The following is a 24251-nucleotide window of genomic DNA, read 5'->3' on the forward strand; positions in this document are numbered from 1 at the left end:
CAATATGCTTCTTTTATATTCTCTCTGCCAAAATGGACAATTCCCTACATTATTCTCCAGTTTACCAGATCTTTGCCCACTCACTTAACCTATCTATATATTGTTGTAGTCTCCTTATATCCTCTTCCTATCTTTCTGTCATCAACAAATTTGGCAACCATCCCATTCATTCCTGTATTCAAGTCACTTGTTCAAATTGTAAACAGTTGAGGTCCCAGCACTGATCCCTGTAGTAGACCACTCATTACATTCTGCCAAGTTGAAAAAGACCCATTTATAACTACTCTCTGCATCCTGTTAGCCAGCCAATCTCCTATCCGTGCCAGTGTTACCCCAAATTATCTTTGACGTGGCGTTTTTATCAAATGCCTTCAGCAAATCTAACGACAGTACATCAATCAATTCCCCATCATCCACAGCATGTTACTTCACAAAGAAATCCAATACGTTGGTTAAACATTATTTCCCTTCCACAAATCATGTTAATTCTGCCTGATTATCCTGGACTTATCCAAGTGTCCTGCTACAGCTTCTTTAATAATCGCTTCTAACATTCTAGGGCGGCACGGTAGCACAGTGGTTAGCACTGCTGCTTCACAGCTCCAGGGTCCCGGGTTCGATTCCCGGCTCGGGTCACTGTCTGTGTGGAGTTTGTACATTCTCCTCGTGTCTGCGTGGGTTTCCTCCGGGTGCTCCGGTTTCCTCCCACAGTCCAAAAGATGTGCGGGTTAGGTTGATTGGCCAGGTTAAAAATTGCCCCTTAGAGTCCTGGGATGTGTAGGTTAGAGGGATTAGCGGGTAAATATGTGGGGGTAGGGCCTGGATGGGATTGTGGTCGGTGCAGACTCGATTGGCCGAATGGCCTCCTTCTGCACTGTAGGGTTTCTATGAATTCTTTCTATGAATAACATTTTCGCTATGACAGACGTTAAGTTAACTGGCCTGTGGTTTCCTGTTTTCTATCTCCCCCCGCTTTTTGAATCAAGGAAATATATTTTTCAATCTAATGGGACCTCCCCTGAATCTACGGAATTTTTGAAAATTAAAACCAATCTCACTGGCCACTTTTTTTTAAGACCCTAGGAAGAAGTCCAATAAGACCTGGGTACTTATCAGCTCTCAGCTCCAACAACCTAGTACCACTTCTCTCTAGTGATTGTAATTTTCCTGAGTTCCCTCCTCCCTTCCATTTCCTGATTTGTAGCTGCTTCTGGGAAATACCTGTTCAATTCAACTGCCATTTCCTTGATTTCCAGACTTGCTTTCTCCAGGACTAACACTCATTTTGTTAACTTGGTTCTTTTTAAAATATTTACAGAAACTCTTACTGTCTGTTTTTATATTATGGCTAACTTTTGGCGCATACTCTAATATTCCCGAGGCAAACTCGATAGGGTCTTTTAAGAGACTTCTGGATGAGTACATGGGACTTAATAGGATTGAGGGTTATAGGTAAGCCTATATATAAGCCTAGGTAGGTAGGGACATGACCGGCGCAACTTGTGGGCCAAAGGGCCTGTTTGTGCTGTATTTTTTCTATGTTCTATTCCCCTCCTTTGATGTTCTTTATATTCTTAATCAATCTTCTGACCTTCCACCTTTCTTTTCACAATTATATAATTTTTCTTTAAGTTTGATACTATCTTTAGCATTTCTAATTAATAATAGATGTATCCGTCCCTTCATCTTTCCTTACTCATTAGAATGTATTTATTCTGTGTATTCTGAAGTATTTGCTTGAAGCGCGATCATTGCATCTCTATATGATTCAAATATCTCTGCTAGGGGATCCGCAATCAAGATAGATAAATCCCCGGGACCTGGAGAAGTGTATCCCAGGACATTGTGGGAGGCTAGGGAGGAAATTGCGGATCCTCTAGCAGAGATATTTGAATCATCGATACACAGGTGAGGTGCCTGAAGATTGGAGGATGGCAAATGGTGTGCCTTTGTTTAAAAAGGGCTGCAGGGAAAAGCCTGGGAACTACAGGCCAGTGAGCCTCACAGCTGTGGTGGGTAAGTTGTTGGAAGGTATTTTGAGAGACAGGATCTACAGGCATTTAGAGATGCAAGGACTGATTAGGGACAGTCAGCATGGCTTTGCGAGTGGAAAATCATGTCTCACAAATTTGATTGAGTTTTTTGAAGGGGTAACCAAGAAGGTAGATGAGGGCAGTGCAGTTGATGTTGTCTACATGGATTTTAGCAAGGCCTTTGACAAGGTACCGCATGGTAGGTTGTTGCAAAAGGTTAAATCTCATGGGATCCAGGGTGAGGTAGCTAAATGGATACAAAATTGGCTTAATGACAGAAGCCAGAGGGTGGTTGTAGAGGGTTGTTTTTAAAACCGGAGGCCTGAGCCTAGCGGCGTGCCTCGGGATCAGTGCTGGGTCCACTGTTATTTGTCATTTATATTAATGATTTGGATGAGAATTTAGGAGGCATGGTTACTAAGTTTGCAGATGATACCAAGATTGGTGGCATAGTGGACAGTGAAGAAGGTTATCTCAGACTGCAACGGGATCTTGATCAATTGGGCCAGTGGGCTGACGAATGGCAGATGGAGTATAATTTAGATAAATGCCAGGTGATGCATTTTGGTAGATTAAACCAGGGCAGGACTTACTCAGTTAATGGTAGGGCGTTGGGGAGAGTTACAGAACAAAGAGATCTAGGGTACATGTTCATAGCTCCTTGAAAGTGGAGTCACAGGTGGATAGAGTGGTGAAAGAGGCATTCAGCATAGAAATATGATTTATAAAAAACCAAGCATGCTTGGTTTCGGTCAGAACATTGAATACAGGAGTTAGGATGTCTTGTTGAAGTTGTAAAAGACATTGGTAAGGCCACACTTGGAATACTGTGAACAGTTCTGGTCACCCTATTAAAGAAAGGATATTACTATTAAACTAGAAAGAGTGCAGAAAAGATTTACTAGGATGCTACCAGGACTTGATCTTGATGGTTTGAGTTATAAGGAGAGGTGGGATAGACTGGGACTTTTTTCTCTGGAGCATAGAAGGCTAAGGGGTGATCTTAAAGAGGTCTATAAAATAATGAGAGGCATAGATCAGCTAGATAGTCAATATCTTTTCTCAAAGGTAGGGGAGTCTAAAACTAGAGGGCATAGGTTTAAGGTGAGAGGAGAGAGATACAAAAGTGTCCAGAGGGGCAATTCTTTCACACAGAGGGTGGAGAGTGTCTGGAACAAGCTGCCAGAGGTATTTGTAGAGGCGGGTACAATTGTGTCTTTTAAAAAGCATTTAGACAGTTACATGGGTAAGATGGATATAGAGCGATATGGGCCAAATGCGGGCAATTGGGATTAGCTTCGGGATTGTTAAAAAAAGAGTGGCATGGACAAGTGGGCCGAAGGGCCTGTTTCCATGCTGTAAACCTCTATGACTCTAAATTAAAATCTCCAATAATTATCACCATGCCTTTATGACAAAACTCGCATTATTTCTTCCTATATGGTAATTATTAGGGGGCCTATACACGACTCCCATAAGTGGCTTCTTGCCTTCACCATTTCTCATCTCTACCCAAGCCATTTCCACACCCTTGTTTCCTGAACTTATGTCATTCCTCTCTATTGTTGCGATACCATCATTTCCAAAAAGGAACTTATGCTGAATGTGCAAAATGTAAATATGTTTTAAACAGTTCAGAGAAGGTTAATAGACTAATACTAGGACTGGACTTGTTGTCTTCTGAGGAAAGGTTGAAGAAGTTAGGTTTGTATCCACTAGAGTTTAAAAGAGTAAGAGGCAACTTGATCGAAACCTTTAAGATCCTGAGGTGTCTTGACATGGTGGATGTGGAGGGGATGTTTCATCTCATCAGAGAAAGTAGAACTAGGGTCACTTTTTAAAAGTACAGGTTTGTAAGGAGTCATTCATTTAAGACAGAGATTAGGAGAAATCTTTTCTCTCAGAGGGTCATGAGTCTTTGGAACTGTTCCTCATAAGGTAGTGGAAACAGAGTCTTTGAATATTTTATGGCTGAGATAGATTCTTGATTAACGAGTTTGAAAGGTCATCTGGGGTAGGCAGGAAGGAGGTTGGCCATGATATTGTTGAATGGTGGAGCAGGTTTAGGGGGTCGAGTGGCATACGCCTGTTCCTAATTCGCATGTAACTGTGATAGGTGATATAAACATAGAAACTAGAAGCAGAAGTAGTTCTTCGAGCCTGCTCCACTATTCACCTTGATCATGGCTGATCATCGAATTCAATATCCTGATTCCCCCTTCCCCTCCACATCCCTTGATCCCTTTAGCCCCAACAGTTATATCTCATTTCTTCTTGAAATCAGACTACGTTTTGGCCTCAACTACATTCAGTGGTCGGGAATTCCACACATTCAACACCCTCTGGGTGAAGAAATTTCTCCTCACCTCAGTTCTAAAATGATTACCCTTATCCTCAAACTATGACCCCTAGTTCCGGACTTCCCCCACCATTGGGAACATTCAGTGTGAATCTAAGCTGTCTCAATTTCTCAGTTGCTATGAGATCCCCTCTCACTCTTCTAAACTCCAGTGAAGCAATCCTAACCGGCTTAGTCTCTCCTCATACAACAGACCTGCCACCGCAGGAATCAGTCTGGTATACCTTCGCTGTACTCCCCTCTATAGCAAGGACATCCTTCCTCAGATAAGGACACCAAAACTGCATACAATACTCCAGGTGTGGCCTCACCAATGCCCTATACGATTGCAGCAAAACATCCCCATCCTTATACTCAAATCCTCGTGCTATGAAGGCCAACATACCATTTTCCTTCTTTATTGCCTGCTGTACCTGCACGTTTACTTTCAGCAACTGATGCACGAGGACTCCAAGGTCTCGTTGAGTACCCACCTCTCTCAATTTACACCCATTCAAGTATATAATCCATTCAAATAATCTGTCTTCCTATTATTGCTACCAAAGTGGATAACCTGAAATTTATCCATATTATACTGCATCTGCCACGCAGATGCCCACACATTCGGCCTGTCCAAATCACACTAACGCATCTCTGCATCCTCCTCACAACTCACCCTCCCACCCAACTTTGAATCATCTGCAAATTTGGAGATAATACATTCAGTTCCCTCTTCCAAATCATTAATACATGATGTGAATAGTTGGGGTCCTAGCACAGATCCCTGCGGAACCCCACTAGTCACTGACTGCCAATCAGAAAAAGACCCATTTATGCCAACTCTTTGCTTCCTGTCTGCTAACCAGCTTTCTTTCCATCTCAAGACATTACCTGCCATCCCATGTGCTTTAACTTTGCATAGTAGTCGGTTATGTGAGACCTCGTCGAAAGCCTTCTGAAAGTCTAAATAAACCACATCCACTGGTTCTCCTCGGTCAACTCTACTAGTTACATCTTCAAAAAATTCCAATAGATTTGTCAAGCATGATTTCCCTTTTGTAAATCCATGCTGACTTTGTCCGAGTATGCCACTGCCTTCCAAATGTCATATTATGAAATCCTTAATAATAAACTCTAACAACTTCCCCAGTGCTGACGATAGGCTCACTTTATGCTTCTCTGGTTTCTCTCTACCTCCTTTTTTGAATAGTCACCATGCTCACAAGACAAGGATAAATTTTCATCTTAACCACCTGAAATCAATCTATTAAAATCAGACAGGTCTTGGAATGGATGGACAATCCGCTCCAATGGATCACAGCCCAGAAAGTAAAGATGGTAACCTAATATGAGTGCTACACTTTTGCAGTCCATACTCAAAAATGTCAGGGTAAATAATGATAACAAATTAGATAATTTAATAATTTGGACAAGGCATACATAAAGCATGAATATCCTCCCACTATGTACTTTTGATTAAAGCAGAGGTTAATCTCCCCCTCCCTCTGAGAACTAACACCAAAACACCCAAAGAGGAGTACCTCACCCTATAATATGTAAAAAGCGTGAGTGAAGTGGTGCGGCCTGCTCTTCAGCAACTTCCAGTGGCGAAATAAAAATAAATCCCTGACACACTCTCTAAAATCAATACCTAACAATTTATTTGTCTAACTAGCAGTGAGCAAATTAACCAAACTATTAACAAACTGAATAACCATATTTAACCATCACTTGTCACTGGTCAGGAGAGACACATTTGAAGATCTCTCTTATAAAACATTTGCCATTACAATATGTGGATATTTAATATTTACGAGTAATATGTAGAGGTTATCCAAATAGTGCATGTAAATTTAATTATAAAGCCGGTTGGCAAATAATTTAATCAGCTGTAAAAGTGTTCTCTTGCTAGATTAAAGACTCTGAGTCATATTTTGCTGAAGTGGGGCATCTTGTGGCTTGTTCTGTTACTTAGACTTTAGGTTTTTAACATTTCTTGCCCAAAAGGTGCTGAAAGTGTGAGCTGAAGTTAGAATGGAGAGAGCAACTGGAACAATAGTGAACAGGATAAAATATAACTCCTCAACCAATGTGAATTAAGGATTGAGAAAAGACTGGGAAAATTCAATGTCAAATCCAGTACAGAAAGATAAATGAGATAGAGAGGCAAAAATTAAAAATGTTAAATTTGACATATTTAAATCTTCAAAAACAATTCATAACATAAAAGAATGAGACGTTAGTAACTGTTTACTTTTTGGGCAAGAGGGGTTGATTAGTAGTCATCAACAATTATCACGTTGTTCAACTTATATGAATTTACCATCTTAACTTTTTGAGAGTTTAGTGGACAGGTGCAGCAATTTCTACAAAATCACAGTGGCGATTAGGCAAGATACTATTTTTGCGAAATAGACAGACACATAACAATGAATCCATGAAATACTTTTCCCTGCCACAAACTACTGGCCTATTTTTGCATTATTAAACTGTGCACTGTTCTTTCAGCAAAATCTGGCCCCATGTGATTCCAATTGCATCTGGAACAATTTAAACTTACCTTACTTAACGTGGACAAATGGTTCTCAAATAATTTTATCTGTCATAGAATCCTTGCAGTGCAGAAGGAGGCCATTCAGCCCATCGAGTCTGCACCGACCACAATCCGATCCAGGCTCTATTCCATTACTCCTCATATTTACCCTGGTAATCCCCCTGACACTAGGATTAATTTAGCATGGCCAATCAACCTAACCTGCACATGTTGGGACTGTGGGAGGAAACCCACGCAGATACAGGAAGATTGTGCAAACTCCACACAGACAGTTACCCCAGCTGGAACTGAACCCGGATCCCTGGCGCTGTGAGGCAGCAGTGCTAACCACCGTGCCGCTCTTAATAAATCTGAAATGGTATGTGACAACATGAAAGTACAAAAGAAAAGTCAAAGCAACTTCAAATTAAAGCCTGTCAAGAGTCAGAAACTATAGTAAGACATCTTGTAAAAATTAATACACAAGCTTCATAAAAATATTGAATTGCCATTTATTACCTGATTCAAATGTTGGCATCTTTAAGTCACCTTGATTCAACTCTGTGCCATATTTTAATTTATGATATTTTGCCCTAACAAAAAAAAGATAAAATTGTTAGTGTACATGTAGCTTTTGAAAAATCCATTACAGTGAGGATGGTAATATTAATGCTAAAGTCGACCTTTGCTTTTATTCATGGGATATTGTCCGTCCATAATTTTCCTCCAAAAAGCTGCAGTGAATTACCTCTAATGCAACATTAATGACACTAGATTTTGTTTCAAATTTTATTTAATTAATCTAATTTGAATTCCCCAGTTTCTGGGTCTCTGGTTCATCAGTTCAGACTTCGAGGCAATATGTGAAAGAAATGCCTCACTGAATACTGGCTATTTGGATTAATTTTCTTCCATTCTCAATTTTCTCCTCTTCTGAAAGTATTAAATCCATTTTAGGATACAGATTGTGGTTAACTTGCTACATTAATGAAGCAAGTGGGTATGCTGCTCACCAGTGTTGGCAGAATATTCAACAGCACAAGCACCTCAGACCAGTAAAATAACCACCATACTACAGTTGCCAAGAGTCCCAACAGTTAGGTGGGAGAAAGTCAGATTCCCACTCCTGATTGCTTGAAGTGTGATGTATGGATGTTAGCTCAAAACAGATTGGACTATGGTGCATGTGCTGTCAAATACTCGGTCAACAACATGGGCAATGTATCGAGTTGGATTGTTGACTGTGAACTCTATTCTAAAATGGATTCAACAGAAGAGCAAAAAATTTATGAGAATTAAGAAAGCTCAAGACTTTGAAAGGCATTTGCCAAGTACAATTCTCTCAATATATCATGATCAGAAGTATGTCCACAACAAAAAATATTACTAATCTGGAGATTAATAAATAAATAAGGCATAGAAAACCAGATCTCTGTGCAAGATCATCAAAAAGTGCCATCTTTTGAGTATGATGTTATACTGAGGTGCCATCTGCCCTCTAAGATGATGGAAACAGCAGGAACCTTTTGATCAATACTGATTCCTGAAGCAAAGTTACCAGCAGGAAGTATTCAGTCATTTATCTTATTGCTATTTGTCAGCTCTGGCGGTGCACGAATTGGCTGCTCCATTCTCCTATATTACAACAGAGACTAGCTTTGAGGCATCCAAAGGTGATGAAAGGCATGAACTGTTGAAATATGCTTTCACATACAGTCAAACGCCCAAGCAGCTGAAGGAGTCCAAATAAAATCACAACAGCACAAAAGGCTCCTTGGCCCATTGTGTCTACACCGGCTTGTCGAATGAGCAATTCACCCTGCCTTCTCCTTGTAACCTGATACAAAGAACAAAGAAAATTACAGCACAGGAACAGGCCCTTCGGCCCTCCAAGCCTGCACCGACCATGCTACCCGAAGTAACTAAAACCCCCGGCCCTTCCGGGGACCATATCCCTCTATTCCCATCCTATTCATGTAATTGTCAAGACGCCCCTTAAAAGTCACTATCGTATCTGCTTCCACTACCTCCCCAGGCAATGAGTTCCAGGCACCCACTACCCTGTGTAAAACATCTGCCTCGTAAATCTCCTTTAAACCTTGCCCCTCGCACCTTAAACCTGTGCTCCCTAGTAATTGACTCTTCCACCCTGGAAAAAGCTTCTGACTATCCACTCTGTCCATGCCCCTCATCATCTTCTAGACTTTCATCAGGTCACCCCTCAACCTCTGTCATTCTAGCGAGAACAAACCAAGTTTCCACAACCTCTCCTCATAGCTGATGCCCTCCATATCAGGCAACATCCTGGTAAATATTTTCTGCACCCTCTCCACAGCCACCACATCCTTCTGGCAGTCTGGCGACCAGAATTGAACACTATATTCCAAGTGCGGCCTAACTAAGGTTCAATAAAGCTGCAACATGATTTGCCAATTTTTAAACTCAATACCCCAGCCGATGAAGGCAAGCATGCCGTATGCCTTCTTGACTACCTTCTCCACCTGCATTGCCATTTTCAGTGACCTGTGTACCTGTACGCCCAGATCTCTTTGCCTATCAATACTCTTAAGGGTTCTGCCATTTACTGTATATTTCCTATCTGTATTAGACCTTCCAAAATGCATTACCTCACATTTGTCCGGATTAAACGCCATCTGCCATCTCTCCGCCCAAGTCTCCAACTGATCTATATCCTGCTGTATCCTCTGATGGTCCTCATCGCTATCTGCAAATCCACCAACCTTCGTGTCGTCCGCAAACTTACTAATCAATTCGAATTGTGATGTGGTGGCCATTACGGAGACTTGGATGTCTCAGGGACAGGACTGGGTGCTTCAGGTGCCGGGTTTTAGATGTTTCAGGAAGGACAGGGAGGGGGGGCAAGAGAGGGGAGGGAGTGGCACTGTTGATCAGGGATAGTGTCACGGCTGTAGAGAAGGTGGACGCCGTGGAGGGATTGACTACGGAGTCTCTGTGGGTGGAGGTTAGGAACAGGAAGGGGTCGGTAACTTTGCTGGGTGTTTTCTATAGGCCGCCCAATAGTAACAGAGATGTTGAGGAGCAGATGGGGAAACAGATCCTGGAGAGATGTAGGAATAACAGAGTTGTCGTGATGGGAGATTTTAATTTCCCAAACATAGATTGGAATATCCCTAGGGCTAGGGGTTTGGATGGAGAGGAGTTTGTTAGGTGTGTCCAGGAGAGTTTCCTGACACAGTATGTGGATAAGCCTACTAGAGGAGAGGCTGTACTTGATCTGGTGCTGGCTAATGAACCTGGACAGGTGGAGGATCTCTCGGTGAGTGAGCATCTTGGGGATAGCGATCATAATTCTATCTCCTTCACGATAGCATTGGAAAGAGATAGGATCAGGCAGGCTAGGAAAGTGTTTCTCTGGAGTAAAGGGAAATACAGTGTCATCAGGGAGGAAATTAGACGGGTAAATTGGAAGGAGGCATTCTTGGGGAAAAGTACCGAAGGAAAGTGGAGGATTTTCAAGGAATGTTTGTCTGGAGCTCTGCATGACAACGTTCCGATGAGACAGGGGGGTGTTGGTAGGGTACGGGAACCGTGGTGCACGAAGGTTGTGATGAACCTGGTGAATAAGAAAAGAGAGGCGTACAGAAGGTTCAGAGAGCTAGGAGGTGTTAAGGATTTAGAGGAGTATACGGGATGTAGGAAGGAGCTTAAGAAGGAAATTAGGAGAGCGAGAAGGGGTCATGAGAAGACCTTGGCGGGTAAGAGAGAATCCCAAGGCTTTCTACAAATATGTCAAGAGTAAAAGGATGAGATGTGAAGGCATAGGACCCTTAAAAGGTGAAGGGGGAAAAGTTTGTGCGGAACCGTTAGAAATGGCGGAGGTGCTTAATGAATACTTTACCTCGGTATTCACGGTGGAAAGGGATCTGGGTGGTTGTACTGCTGGTTTGCGGTGGACAGAAAGGATCGAGCATGTGGACATAAAGAAAGAGGATGTGTTGGAACTATTGAATGGCATCAAGGTTGGTAAGTCGCCGGGACCGGATGGGATGTACCCCAGGTTACTGTGGGAGGCGAGGGAGGAGATTGCGGAGCCTTTGGCGATGATCTTTGCATCGTCGATGGAGACGGGAGAGGTTCCGGAGGATTGGAGGATTGCAGATGTGGTCCCTATATTCAAGAAAGGGAACAGGGACAGCCCGGGAAATTACCGACCGGTGAGTCTAACCTCAGTGGTTGGTAAGTTGATGGAGAGGATCCTGAGAGACAGGATTTATGATCATCTAGAGAAGTTTAGTATGATCAAAAGTAGTCAGCACGGCTTTGTCAAGGGCAGGTCGTGCCTTATGAGCCTGGTTGAGTTCTTTGAAAATGTGACCAAACACATTGACGAAGGAAGAGCAGTGGATGTGGTCTATATGGACTTCAGCAAGGCATTCGATAAGGTCCCCCATGCAAGACTTCTTGAGAAAGTGAGAGGGCATGGGATCCAAGGGGCTGTTGCCTTGTGGATCCAGAACTGGCTTGCCTGCAGAAGGCAGAGAGTGGCTGTGGAGGGGTCTTTCTCTGCATGGAGGTCAGTGACCAGTGGAGTGCCCCAGGGATCTGTCTGGGACCCTTGCTGTTTGTCATTTTCATAAATGACCTGGATGAGGAAGTGGAGGGCTGGGTTGGTAAGTTTGCTGACGACACCAAGGTAGGTGGTGTTGTGGATAGTTTGGAGGGATGTCAGAAGTTGCAGCGAGACATAGATAGAATGCAAGACTGGGCGGAGAAGTGGCAGATGGACTTCAACCCGGATAAGTGTGTGGTGATCCATTTTGGCAGATCCAATGGGATGAAGCAGCAGTATAATATGAAGGGTACCATTCTTAGCAGTGTAGAGGATCAGAAGGACCTTGGGGTCCGGGTCCATAGGACTCTTAAATCGGCCTCGCAGGTGGAGGATGCGGTCAAGAAGGCGTACGGCGTACTGGCCTTCATTAATCGAGGGATTGAGTTTAGGAGTCGGGAGATAATGCTGCAGCTTTATAGGACCCTGGTTAGACCCCACTTGGAGTACTGCGCGCAGTTCTGGTCACCTCATTACAGGAAAGATGTTGAAGCCATTGAAAGGGTGCAGAGGAGATTTACAAGGATGTTGCCTGGATTGGGGGGCATGCCTTATGAGGATAGGTTGAGGGAGCTTGGTCTCTTCTCCCTGGAGAGACGAAGGATGAGAGGTGACCTGATAGAGGTTTACAAGATGTTGAGAGGTCTGGATAGGGTAGACTCTCAGAGGCTATTTCCAAGGGCTGAAATGGTTGCTACGAGAGGACACAGGTTTAAGGTGCTGGGGGGTAGGTACAGAGGAGATGTCAGGGGTAAGTTTTTCACTCAGAGGGTGGTGGGTGAGTGGAATCGGCTGACGTCGGTGGTGGTGGAGGCAAACTCGTTGGGGTCTTTTAAGAGACTTCTGGATGAGTACATGGGATTTAATGGGATTGAGGGCTATAGATAGGCCTAGAGGTAGGGATATGATCAGCGCAACTTGTGGGCCGAAGGGCCTGTTTGTGCTGTGGCTTTCTATGTTCTATGTTCTATGTTAATCCAGTTACATTTTCCTCCAAATCATTTATTTATATTACAAACAGCAAAGGACCCAGCACTGATCCCTGAGGAACACCACTTGTCACAGCCCTCCATTCAGAAACACACCCTTCCACTGCTACCCTGTCTTCTTTGACCGTGTGGCTAGTGGCTTTTGCTACCAAATAAACCTGTTGGACTTTAACCTGGTGTTGAGAGACTTCTTACTGTTCTTTGACCGAGCCAGTTTTGTATCCACCTTGCCAGCTCACCTCTGATCCCATGCGACTTCACCTTCTGCACCAGTCTGCCATGAGGGACCTTGTCAATGGCCTTACTGAAGTCCATGTAGACAACATCCACTGCCCTACCCTCATCAATCATCTTCGTCACTTCCTCGAAAAACTCGATCAAGTTAATGAGACACGACCTTCCCTTTACAAAACCCTGTTGCCTCTCACTAACTAATACATCCACTTCTTTCCAAGTGGGAATAAATCCTGACTCGAAGAATTGTCTCCAATAATTTCCCTACCACTGATGTAAGGCTCGCCTTTTCAATTAAGTCTAATTCCTTTATGAATCCTTCAATTAAGCCTGCCTCCACCAAACTCTCAAGCAGTGCATTCCAGACCCCAACCTGGAGTTTCCTCATATCACTATTATTTCTTTTACTTATTACTTTAAATCTGTGCCCTCACATTCATGATCTTTTCAATAGTGGGAACCCTTTCTCTCCATCTACTTGTTGCGGGGTTTTTTCAGAGACTGAGTATTTACCAAAACTTCAGCTAATACAAAGTCAGTATCCTGGTTAAAGACGCATCTTTATGTGACAAACAATTGCTGGAAGAGATAGCGTTAGGCAACCCAACACCTCTCTGAAGAGAAGGCCCTGAGCATTCCAATACCACTCTGAAGTTACAATACATCAGACAGGACAACTATACATTTTCAAGTTCGCTTTGCCTGCCTTCCCTTTAGTTATGAACCAATCATCATTAATACAAATCAATCATTGTTAACAGTTCTCATATATCTTAACCAATTACATTCTAACCTCTGACATCATGGGATTGCATTGGTCCATAGAATCAGGATGCTTCTTCCCCTGCCGTTTAGCAACCCCTAACGCTTAGCTATAGAGCTCAACGGTACTGTTTTCATCAACTGTCAATCACATCAATGGTTGAGTCAGACAGTTGATATTCCCATGTCTGAGGAGCACTGTCTTATCAGTACAAATTGAACAGTTCTATTCATACTATGGCTTTGGGAACTCATACTGTCCGTAACTTATGATAAAAATTTACGCATTCTGTGGTTTCATTCATAGAATCCTACAGTGCAGAGGGAGGCCATTCGGCCCATTGAGTCTGCACTGACCACAATCTTACCCAGACCTTATCCCCATGCACTTACCCTAGCTAGTCCCCTTGACACTAAGGGGCAATTTAGCATGGCCAATCCAACTAACCCGCACATCTTTGAACTGTGGGATGACACTGGAGAACCCGGAGGAAACCCACAGAGTCACAGGGAGAACGTGCAAACTCCACAGAGACAGTGACCTAAGCCGGGAATCGAACCCGGGTTCCTGGTGCTGTGAGGCAGCAGTGCTAACTACTGTGCTACTGTGCCACCCATGTTCCAAAGAACGTGGTTCCTCTCACTCAGTCTTCATCCCATCATGCTCTGGAGTAGCCTGCCTTTGGTTCAAGTGATGATGTGGAGATGCCGGCGTTGGACTGGGGTAAACACAGTAAGAACTCTAACAACACCAGGTTAAAGTCCAACAGGTTTATTTGGTATCAAAAGCCACTCGCTTTCGGAACAGGCTGTCCCTTCGTCAGGTGGGTGGGAGTTCTGATTACAAACAGGGCAGAAAGACACAAACTCAATTTACATGAATAATGACTGAAATGTGAGTCTTTACAGCTAATCAAGTCTTAAAGGTACAGACAATGTGAGTGGAGGGAGCATTAAGCACAGGTTAAAGAGATGTGTATCGTCTCCAGACAGGACAGTTAGTGAGATTTTGCACATCCAGGCAGGTTGTGGGGGTTACAGATAGTGTGACATGAACCCAATATCCCGGTTGAGGCCGTCCTTATGTGTGCGGAACCTGGCTATCAGTCTCTGCTCAGCGACTCTGCACTGTCGTGTGTCGTGAAGGCCACCTTGGAGAACGCTTACCCGAAGATCAGAGGCTGAATGCCCGTGACCGCAGAAGTCCTCCCCAATAGGAAGAGAACAGTCTTGCCTGGTAACTGTCGAGAGGTGTTCATTCATCCGTTGTTGTAGCGTCTGCATGGTTTCCCCAATGTACCATGCTTCGGGACATCCTTTCCTGCAGCGTATCAGGTAGACAACGTTGGCCGAGTTGCAAGAGTATGTACTGTGTACCTGGTGGATGGTGTTTTCGCGTGAGATGATGGCATCCGTGTCGATGATCCGGCACATCTTGCAGAGGTTGCTGTGGCAGGGTTGTGTGGTGTCGTGGTCACTGTTCTCCTGAAGGCTGGGTAGTTTGCTGCGGACAATGGTCTGTTTGAGTTTGTGCGGTTGTTTGAAGGCAAGAAGTGGGGGTGTGAGGACGGCCTTGGCGAGATGTTCGTCTTCATCAATGACATGTTGAGGGCTTTGGAGGAGATGTTGTAGCTTCTCCGCTCCGGGGAAGTACTGGACGACGAAGGGTACTCTGTCCACCGTGTCCCGTGTTTGCCTTCTGAGGAAGTCGGTGCGGTTTTTCGCTGTGGCACGTCGGAACCGTCAATGGATGAGTCGAGCGCCATATCCTGTTCTTATGAGGGCATCTTTCAGCGTCTGGAGGTGTCTGTTGCGATCCTCCTCATCCGAGCAGATCCTGTGTATACGGAGGGCTTGTCCGTAGGGGATGGCTTCTTTAACGTGTCTGGGGTGGAAGCTGCAGAAGTGGAGCATCGTGAGGTTATCCGTGGGCTTGCGGTACAGTGAGGTGCTGAGGTGACCGTCCTTAATGGAGATGCGTGTGTCCAAGAATGCAACCGATTCCGGAGAGTAGTCCATGGGGAGTCTGATGGTGGGATGGAACTTGTTGATGTCATCATATAGTTCTTTCAGTGATTGTTCACCATGAGTCCAAAGGAAGAAAATGTCATCGATGTATCTAGTGTATAGCATCGGTTGAAGGTCCTGTGCGGTGAAGAAGTCTTGTTCGAACCTGTGCATGAAGATGTTGGCATATTGAGGTGCGAATTTGGTCCCCATGGCTGTTCCGTGTGTCTGGATGAAGAACTGGTTGTTGAAGGTGAAGACATTGTGGTCCAGGATGAAGCGGATGAGTTGTAAAATTGCATCTGGAAACTGGCAGTTGTTGGCGTTGAGTACTGAGGCAGTTGCAGCAATGCCATCATCGTGGGGGATGCTGGTGTAGAGTGCCGAGACATTCATTGTGATGAGGAGTGCTCCTGGTTCAACTGCTCCATGTGTGCCGAGTTTCTGTTGGAAGTCCATAGTGTCGCGACAAAATCTGGGGGTTCTTTGTACAATGGGTTTCAGGATGTCCTCGACATAGCCGGAGAGGTTCTCGCACAGGGTCCCATTGCCCAGTACGATTGGGCGGCCGGGTGTGTTTACCTTGTGTATCTTCGGGAGGCAGTAGAGATCTCCAACGCAGGGAGTACGGAGGGTGTGCTGAAGGTTCGGATCAAAAGTCTTGATCAGAGTGCTGAGTTGACGGGTGTGTTCTTTGGTCGGATCTGCTGTACCGAAGATACCGAAAGGGCGTCAAGTTTCTACAAAGATGCAAGAAAGCAGACAAGATACCGAAAGGACTACAGATCACGAACCCACTCAGGTCAACCTATAACACAGACTTCGCTGAGAGACTTTGCCATCGCACCTCTCTCACACTCCTCAACCACCTCATACACCAACTGTACAGCAAACGCCACAGCCTGGAAACCAAGATAGAATCCATATTCTCAACTTGCGCTCAGGACGCAGACCAGCTGCGAAACTCTGCCAAGCAGACGAGATAAAGGAACTACACCATCTACATGCACACCAAGAACAGAAAACTTGAGAAACTCGGCATCACCACCAGCAGCAACCAAGCCTCTCCCGGTACCACAGTAGGAAACAGTACCACTGCAGGGAAGTCCATTGTCAACTTGTCGGACTACATACTTCAACCAGATGAAATCGAAGTTCTCAGCCGAGGGCTCAATTTTTGGCCCACCACCAAAATAGACCCCATCAGTCTCGCACCAGACACAGAGGAATTCATCAGGCGAATGAGGCTGCGGGAGTTCTTCCACAAACCCCAAGAGGCCAACACCGAACGCAATGAGACAGCTAATGAACCGGAGCAGCCGACATAGCGATCCGCAGTGCATCCGAAGAGGAAAGAGTCGAATTGGACACCTCCGGAAGGCCGCTGCCCTCGACTTGACATGTATGCCCAAGCCATCAGGAGGTGCGTCAACACCAAATTCATCAGCCACAATCACAAGACAGCCCCGAACATTACCCAAGCACAACGCAACGCCATCCACGCTCTCAAGACCAACCGCAACATTGTCATCAAACCAGCAGACAAAGGAGGGGCCATCGTCATACTGAACAGAACGGATTACTGCAAAGAAGTGTACCGACAACTGAACACCGAGGAACACTACAGACAGTTACCCGCAGATCCGACCAAAGAACACACCCGTCAACTCAACAGACTGATCAAGACATTTGATCCGGACCTTCAGAACACCCTCCGTGCTCTCATCCCACGTACTCCCCGCGTTGGAGATCTCGACTGCCTCCCGAAGATACACAAGGCAAACACACTCGGCCGTCCCATCGTATCGGGCAATGGGACCCTGTGTGAGAACCTCTCCGGCTATGTCAAGGGCATTCTGAAACCCATTGTACAAAGAACCCCCAGATTTTGTCGCGACACTACGGACTTCCAAAAGAAACTCGGCACACATGGAGCAGTTGAACCAGGAGCGCTCCTCATCACAATGGATGTCTTGGCACTCTACACCAGCATCCCCCACGATGATGGCATTGCTGCAACGGCCTCAGTACTCAACGTCGACAACTGCCAGTTTCCAGATGCAATTTTACAACTCATCCGCTTCATCCTGGACCACAATGTCTTCACCTTCAACGACCAGCTCTTCATCCAGACACACAACGGCCATGGGGACCAAATTCGCACCTCAATATGCCAACATCTTCATGCACAGGTTCGAACAAGACTTCTTCACCGCACAGGACCTTCAACCGATGCTGTACACTAGATACATTGATGACATTTTCTTCTTTTGGACTCATGGTGAGCAATCACTGAAACAACTATATGATGACATCAACAAATTCCATCCCACCATCAGACTCCCCATGGACTGCTCTCTGGAATCGGTTGCATTCTTGGACACACGCATCTCCGTTAAGGACGGTACCCCACAAGGCCGTGTCCTCAGTCCCCTATTATACTCCTTATACACCTATGACTGTGTGGCCAAATACCTCTCCAACTCGACTTTCAAGTTTGCTGATGACAGCACCGTAGTGGGTCGGATCTCAAACAATGACAAGATGGAGTACAAGAAAGAGATAGAGAACCTAGTGAAATGATGCAAAGACAATAATCTCTCCCTCAATGTCAACAAAACGAAGGAGACAGTCATCGACTTCAGGAAGTATAGTGGAGAACATGCCCCTGTCCACGTCAATGGGGACAAAGTAAAAATGGTCAAGAGCTTCAAGTGTTTAGGTCTCCAGGTCACCAACAACCTGTCCTGGCCCCTCGATGCTGACGTTATAGTTAAGAAAGCCCACCATTGCCTCTAATTTCTCAGGAGAATAAGGAAATTTGGCCTGTCAGCTACGACTCTCACCAACTTTTACAGATGCAGCATAGAAAGCATTCTTTGTGGTTGTACCACAGTTTGGTCTGACCAAAACGGCAAGAAACTACAAAGGATTGTGAACATAGCCCAGTCCATCACGCAAACCAGCCTCCCATCCATTGACTCCATCTACACTTCCCGGGACGGCACGGTAGCACAGTGGTTAGCACTGCTGCTTCACAGCTCCAGGGACCTGGGTTCGATTCCCGGCTTGGGTCACTGTCTGTGTGGAGCTTGCACATTCTCGTGTCTGCGTGGGTTTCCTCCGAGTGCTCCGGTTTCCCCTCTCAGTCCAAAGATGTGCGGGTTAGGTTGATTGACCATGCTAAAAATTGCCCTTAGTGTCCTGAGATGCGTAGGTTGGAGGTATTAGTGGGTAAATATGTAGGGATATGGGGGTAGGGCCTGGGTGGGATTGGGGTCGGTGCAGACTCGATGGGCCGAATGGCCTCTTTCTGTACTGTAGGGTTTCTATGATTTCTATGATTTCCCGCTGCCTCAGAAAAGCAGCCAGCATAATCAAGGACCCCACGCATCCTGGACATACTTCTCTTCCACCTTCTTCCATCGGAAAAAAAATACAGAAGTCTGAGATCACGTACTAACCGACTCAAGAACAGCTTCTTCCCTGCTGCCATCAGACCTTTGAATGAACCTACCTTGCGTTAAGTTGATCTTTCTCTATACCCTAGCTATGACTGTAACACTACATCCTGCCCTCTCTCCTTTCCTTCTCCATGTCCGGTATGCTTTATCTGTATAATGCACAAGAAACAATACTTTTCACTGTATACTAATACACGTGACAATAATAAGTCTAAATCAAAATCAAACACCTTTAGGAACTCCACAAGCACCAAATCAACCGAATTACCCTCATCAGTACTCGCTATTACCTCATTACAAAACTCAAAGCAAATCAGTTGAACATTATTTGCCATCCATGCCTTTCCCTAATTAACCCGCATTTGCCCAAGTGAGTATTAACTTTGTCATGATTATCATTTCTAAAAGCTTCCCCTTCACAGAGGTTAAACCAAAAATTTAAAAAATGCTGGAAAAACTCAGCAGAACTGGAAGCACCAGTGGAGAGAGAAACAGAATCAATGCTTTGAGTTCAATGTGACTCTTCTTTGAAACTTATTTCAGATCTCCAGTCTCCTCAGTATTTAGCTTTTTCCAAGGTTAAACTGACTGACCTATTTTTGCTGGGTTTATCGATACATCCAAGGGTATAGGCATGTGCAAGGGTGTAACATAGATCATAGAATCCCTACAGTGCAGGAGGAGGCCATTCGGCCCATCAAGTCTGTAGCGACAACAATCCCACCCAGGCCTTACCCCCGTAACCGCATATATTTACCCTGCTAATCCCTCTAACCTACAAGTCCTGGGACACTAAGGGGAAATATAGCATGGCTAATGCACCTAACCCGCACATCTTTGGACTGTGGGAGGAAACCAGAGCACCCTCATGAAACCCAAGCAGGCACGGGAGAACATGCAAACTCCACACAGACAGTGATTCAAGCCGGGAATCAAGCTCAGGTCCCTGGAGCTGTGAGGTAGCAGTGCTAACCACTGTGCCGCCCTCCATTTGAGAACATGTGCAATTTCTTGCTCTCCGGCATCACTTGAATCCAAGGAAGATTGGAAAATTATGGCCAGTGCTTCTGCAATTTTCACTCTCACTATCATGCAATGCATCTCAATCCAGTCCTGGTGTCTCATGAACTCTAGGCACAGACAGCCTATCCAATATCATCTCCGTATCAACTTTAAACAAGTTTCTGAATGGCCTTGTCTTTCACCATGACATGGGCAACATTATCTTCCTTTGGTCAAGACAGATGCAAAGTATTCATTTAATACCTTAGCAGTCTCCATGCATAAATCCCATATTCAGTGCCCGATCATAGAATCCCTGCAGTGCAACAGCACCATTCAGCCCATCGAGTCTGCACCGAAAACAATCCCACCCAGACCCAATCCCCATAGCCCCACATATTTACCAGGGTTAATTTCCTTGAAACTAAGGGTCAATTTAGCATGGCCAATCAACCTAACCTGCATCTTTGGAGTGTGGGAAGAAACTGGAGCACCCGGATGAAACTCATGCAGACACTGGAAGAACATGCAAACTCCACACAGACAGTGACCAGAGGCTGGAATTTGACCTAGGTCCCTGGTGTTGTAAGGCCACTGTGCCACCATGCCACCCCACTCATACTCTTACCATCCTTTTACTATTGAAATGGCTATAGAAGACTTTTATGTTAGCTGCCAACTGAAAATCTTTTATAATGGCTAAAATGGGCTTTTTCACAACATTAGCATGTTAGTAATCTTTTGGCTGCAGATCAAAATCATCAAAAATTCCTTCCATTACATTAATTGGTTCAAATATCAATGCATGCGAACCAATGCCTTGTATGCCAATACAGTTTTCAGGTATTATTGAGCAGAGCATGCACTGGTACTCTGTATGGAGGAGCCTAAACAGCTGTCCTTAAAAGGGAAAAATTCAGGCCTTCTCAGAGACAGTGGAATGTATTTTTTGAAAACAATTCTTGAGGTGCTTGTTGTTTCTCCTGCCCGTATTAAAATGGTTTTCAAAAATGTACTGCAGTCCCTCAATGTCACCCATCTGTCGATGTCTTGCCTCTTTTAAACCAGCTGAAATCCTCAATTGACAAAACCTCCAGGAATGCTGGTGCATGCTCACTGGTTGGCAATTCCATGCAAATAGTAAAACAGTTTGGAGTGTGGTGTGATCCCTCTGCCCATGTGAAATCACAATCATTCCCAACTTCAGCATGGGCAACACCAGTAATAGAAAAACGTCTCGAAACCAAAAATCTAATTACTATAGTCAGCTAAAAGGGAAGGAATTATCAGTGGTAGAATTACTATGTCGCTCTTAGCATCTCCTTACAGCCAAATCAGGTTATTAACTTCCACACCAGGCAGACTAAGTAGTTAGAGGTCCATGACGGAGGAATAATATGCAAGGGAGAAGTGTTTGTTACAATTCACCAAAATATTCCTTTAACGTGTTTGGGTTGTGAATCCATAACAGGTGAAGTGATGTACTGAAGAAAGAGGAAGATATAATCACTGAAGAATGAGGAAGATATAATCAGTTGTCAACAGAGGGACTATATCCTTGAACATTTTAAGTAAGCTAAATGAAAAACAGAGTTAATGTTTTGAGTCCATATGAATTCTTCAGAGCTGAAGAGGGGGAGAAATGTGATGGATTATATACTGAATAAGAAGGGGTGTAGCAGGTAGAACATAGTAGGTGGTCAGCAATTGGTGGGAACTAGGGAAGATTGCAACAAAGATGTGTAGGTCACAAGGCAGAGGAAGCGTTAATGGCAGAAGGTGCTAGCAATTGCATAAAGGAAAGATATCAGAATGTGTTAGTGAGAGAATCAGTGCTCAGTGAAAGCAAAACTTAAGAACAAGTGACAGATTGGTGGGGTGGGGGGGGGGGGGGGGGGCGGTTGCATTCGGACAAAAAAATGCTTTGGATATTAAAGGGTCAAGATGGAAGGGAAGTTCACAGTCTAAAGTTGTTGAGCTCAAAACATTGAGTCCAGAAGGCTGTAATGTGCCTAAGTGCAAGATGAGATGCTGCTCTGCCAGTTTGTCTTGGGCTTCACTAGAACATTGCAGTAGGCCAAGATTGCACAGGTGGCCACGACAGCAAAGTGCTGAGTTGGAACAGTGAGTGTCAGGAAGGTTGGGGTCATGCTTACAGGCTGAGTGAAGGTGTTTTCTGCAAAGTGGTCACCCAGTCTGCACTTAGTCTCCCCAACGTAGAGATACCGCATTAGGAGCAGCAAATGCACTTCCTTCAGTTTGGTCTACTGTAAGTGAAATGTTGCTTAATCTGAAAGGACTGTTTGGGGCCTTCAAAGGTGATAAAGAGACAGGTGCTGCACCTTCTGCAAGGGCAAAGGAAGGTGCCGTGGGTAGGAGATGAAGGGTTTGGGGCAATGCAGGAATGGACCATGATGTCACAGAGGGAGAAGGTCCTGTGTAATGCTGACAAGGTGTGAGGGGAAATGTGTTTCATAGTGGCATCATGCTAGAGTTGGCATGAACGGTGGAGGATGATCCTTTGAATGCAGAGGTTGGGGACACTATTATGCTTCTAGGAGGGGAGGAAAGGGGTGAGGGTGGGTGTTGAAAGCGGGTTGAACCCAGTTGAGTGCCTTGGCAACCACGGGAAGGGGAGGGACTGCTGTACGGTGGAACATATTACACACACACACCCCAATTTAATGTGGTTCAACCATAGAAAAGTCAGCACATGAGACCATACAGCCTATTAGTTCTGGTTATAAACTTTCTCTCTAGTGTTTTACACTCAGTTTGCCCAAAGACTTAGCCAATTCTTTTATTATTTTTTAAAATCGTAATAGTATCTGTCCAATATGAATTTGTGGTGAAGCATTTCATCTTCCAATAGCTGTGGGGAAAAAAATCTTCCTTTGTTCTTCTTGTGATAATTTCAAAATCCATATCCCTCATTGCCAATGAAAACATTCTTTCTCTATTTAACTTCTCAAAATTTCCCATTCTTCACCATCTCTATTGCAGAGAAGCATCTCAGTGGTAGAAAGCTTTCAGAATCACTTACTTCTAAATGTACTACACTTACATGTCTCAAATTACTTGGACTGTAAAACAAAATATTTTCTGAAAAACAAAATCCAGTTAATTTGAATACTATTTCCCTTTGGATTCTGTACCACAGATTGGCGATTTACTGAAATAATGTTTCCACAGCTTTGAATTTATCTCCCTTCAAGTGCAGGATATGTTAGTAAGTTCTAATCTTACAGACAAAACAAAACAGATTATTATGGCCTACTTTAGAAACTAAAAAGCTGGCTATCAAGTCACTGCTCAGCCTTCTCTCTTCCAACGATAACATCTAATCTACACAATCACTTCCCATAATTCAATCCCATCATTCTGTTGGTTCTTTTCTGTAAAATTACAACAGCTGAAATTTTTTTTGTAAACTTTCTTTTAAAATTCACTAACTCCACATTTTATCTACATGGCTAGAATGAGATCAATACTTCAGCACTATTACAGTAGGTAATTGCAATTCTATAAGCCACTTGTGTGGGGGATATAAAATAATTTAGTTCCAAACTCCCCTATATCCTGCATTTCAACCAGAGATATCCTGACCTGCTTCACAATCCAATTAGATTTTATTAATAAAACAACCTAACCCATCTTCTTTACTGTAGGCTAGGACTCTCTGTAATCAATTATGAAATGTACTCGATTAAGAGTAATTCTGCTGAATTACCATTTCAATTAAGCTTCTATTTTCTATTCACAAATTCCTCCTTTTTGGGCATGGCAAAGAAATGGACAATGTATGATTGGACAGAACACAAGAAACACAAGAAATAGGACCAGGAGTAGACCATATGGTCCCTCACGTCTACTCTGTCATTCAATATAATCATAGGCTTCAACTCCATTTTCAGTCGCTCCTCGTATTGCTAAATTCCCTGAAAAATTAAATTCTGTCTATCCCAACCTTAAATGTGCTTTAAGGAGCATTCACAACACTCTGGAGTAGAGAATTCCAAGGATTCACAACCCTTTGAGTAATTTCTCCTCACCTCGGTCCTAAATGATCAGCCCCTTATCCTGAGGCTGTACTCCCATGTTTTAGATTCCCTGACCAATGGGAACAATCTCTCAGAATCCACCCTATCAAGCCCCTTCAGAATTTTGTAGGTTTCAATGAGATTGCCTCTTATTCTTCTGAACTCCAAAGAATATAAGCCTTACTCAGCCTCTCTGCATAGGACAACCCACTCACCCCAGTTACCAATTTTGTGAACCTACACTGTATTGACTCCAAC

The 24251-nt window shown here is 44.2% G+C and overlaps 1 protein-coding gene across 3 annotated transcripts in view; it reads right to left on the reverse strand.

The window, feature by feature from the left end:
- Positions 1-24251, reverse strand: part of strn3 (striatin, calmodulin binding protein 3) — a 342931-nt gene that overhangs the window by 231141 nt on the left and 87539 nt on the right. For all 3 annotated transcript variants that reach the window (XM_078233702.1, XM_078233700.1, XM_078233699.1), the window contains exon 3: positions 7424-7497. In XM_078233702.1, the coding sequence (XP_078089828.1) occupies positions 7424-7497 (74 nt within the window). The remainder of the gene's footprint in view (positions 1-7423; positions 7498-24251) is intronic.

This window comes from Mustelus asterias, chromosome 18 (genome assembly GCF_964213995.1).
Source record: "Mustelus asterias chromosome 18, sMusAst1.hap1.1, whole genome shotgun sequence".
NCBI classification, from domain to species: domain Eukaryota; kingdom Metazoa; phylum Chordata; class Chondrichthyes; order Carcharhiniformes; family Triakidae; genus Mustelus; species Mustelus asterias.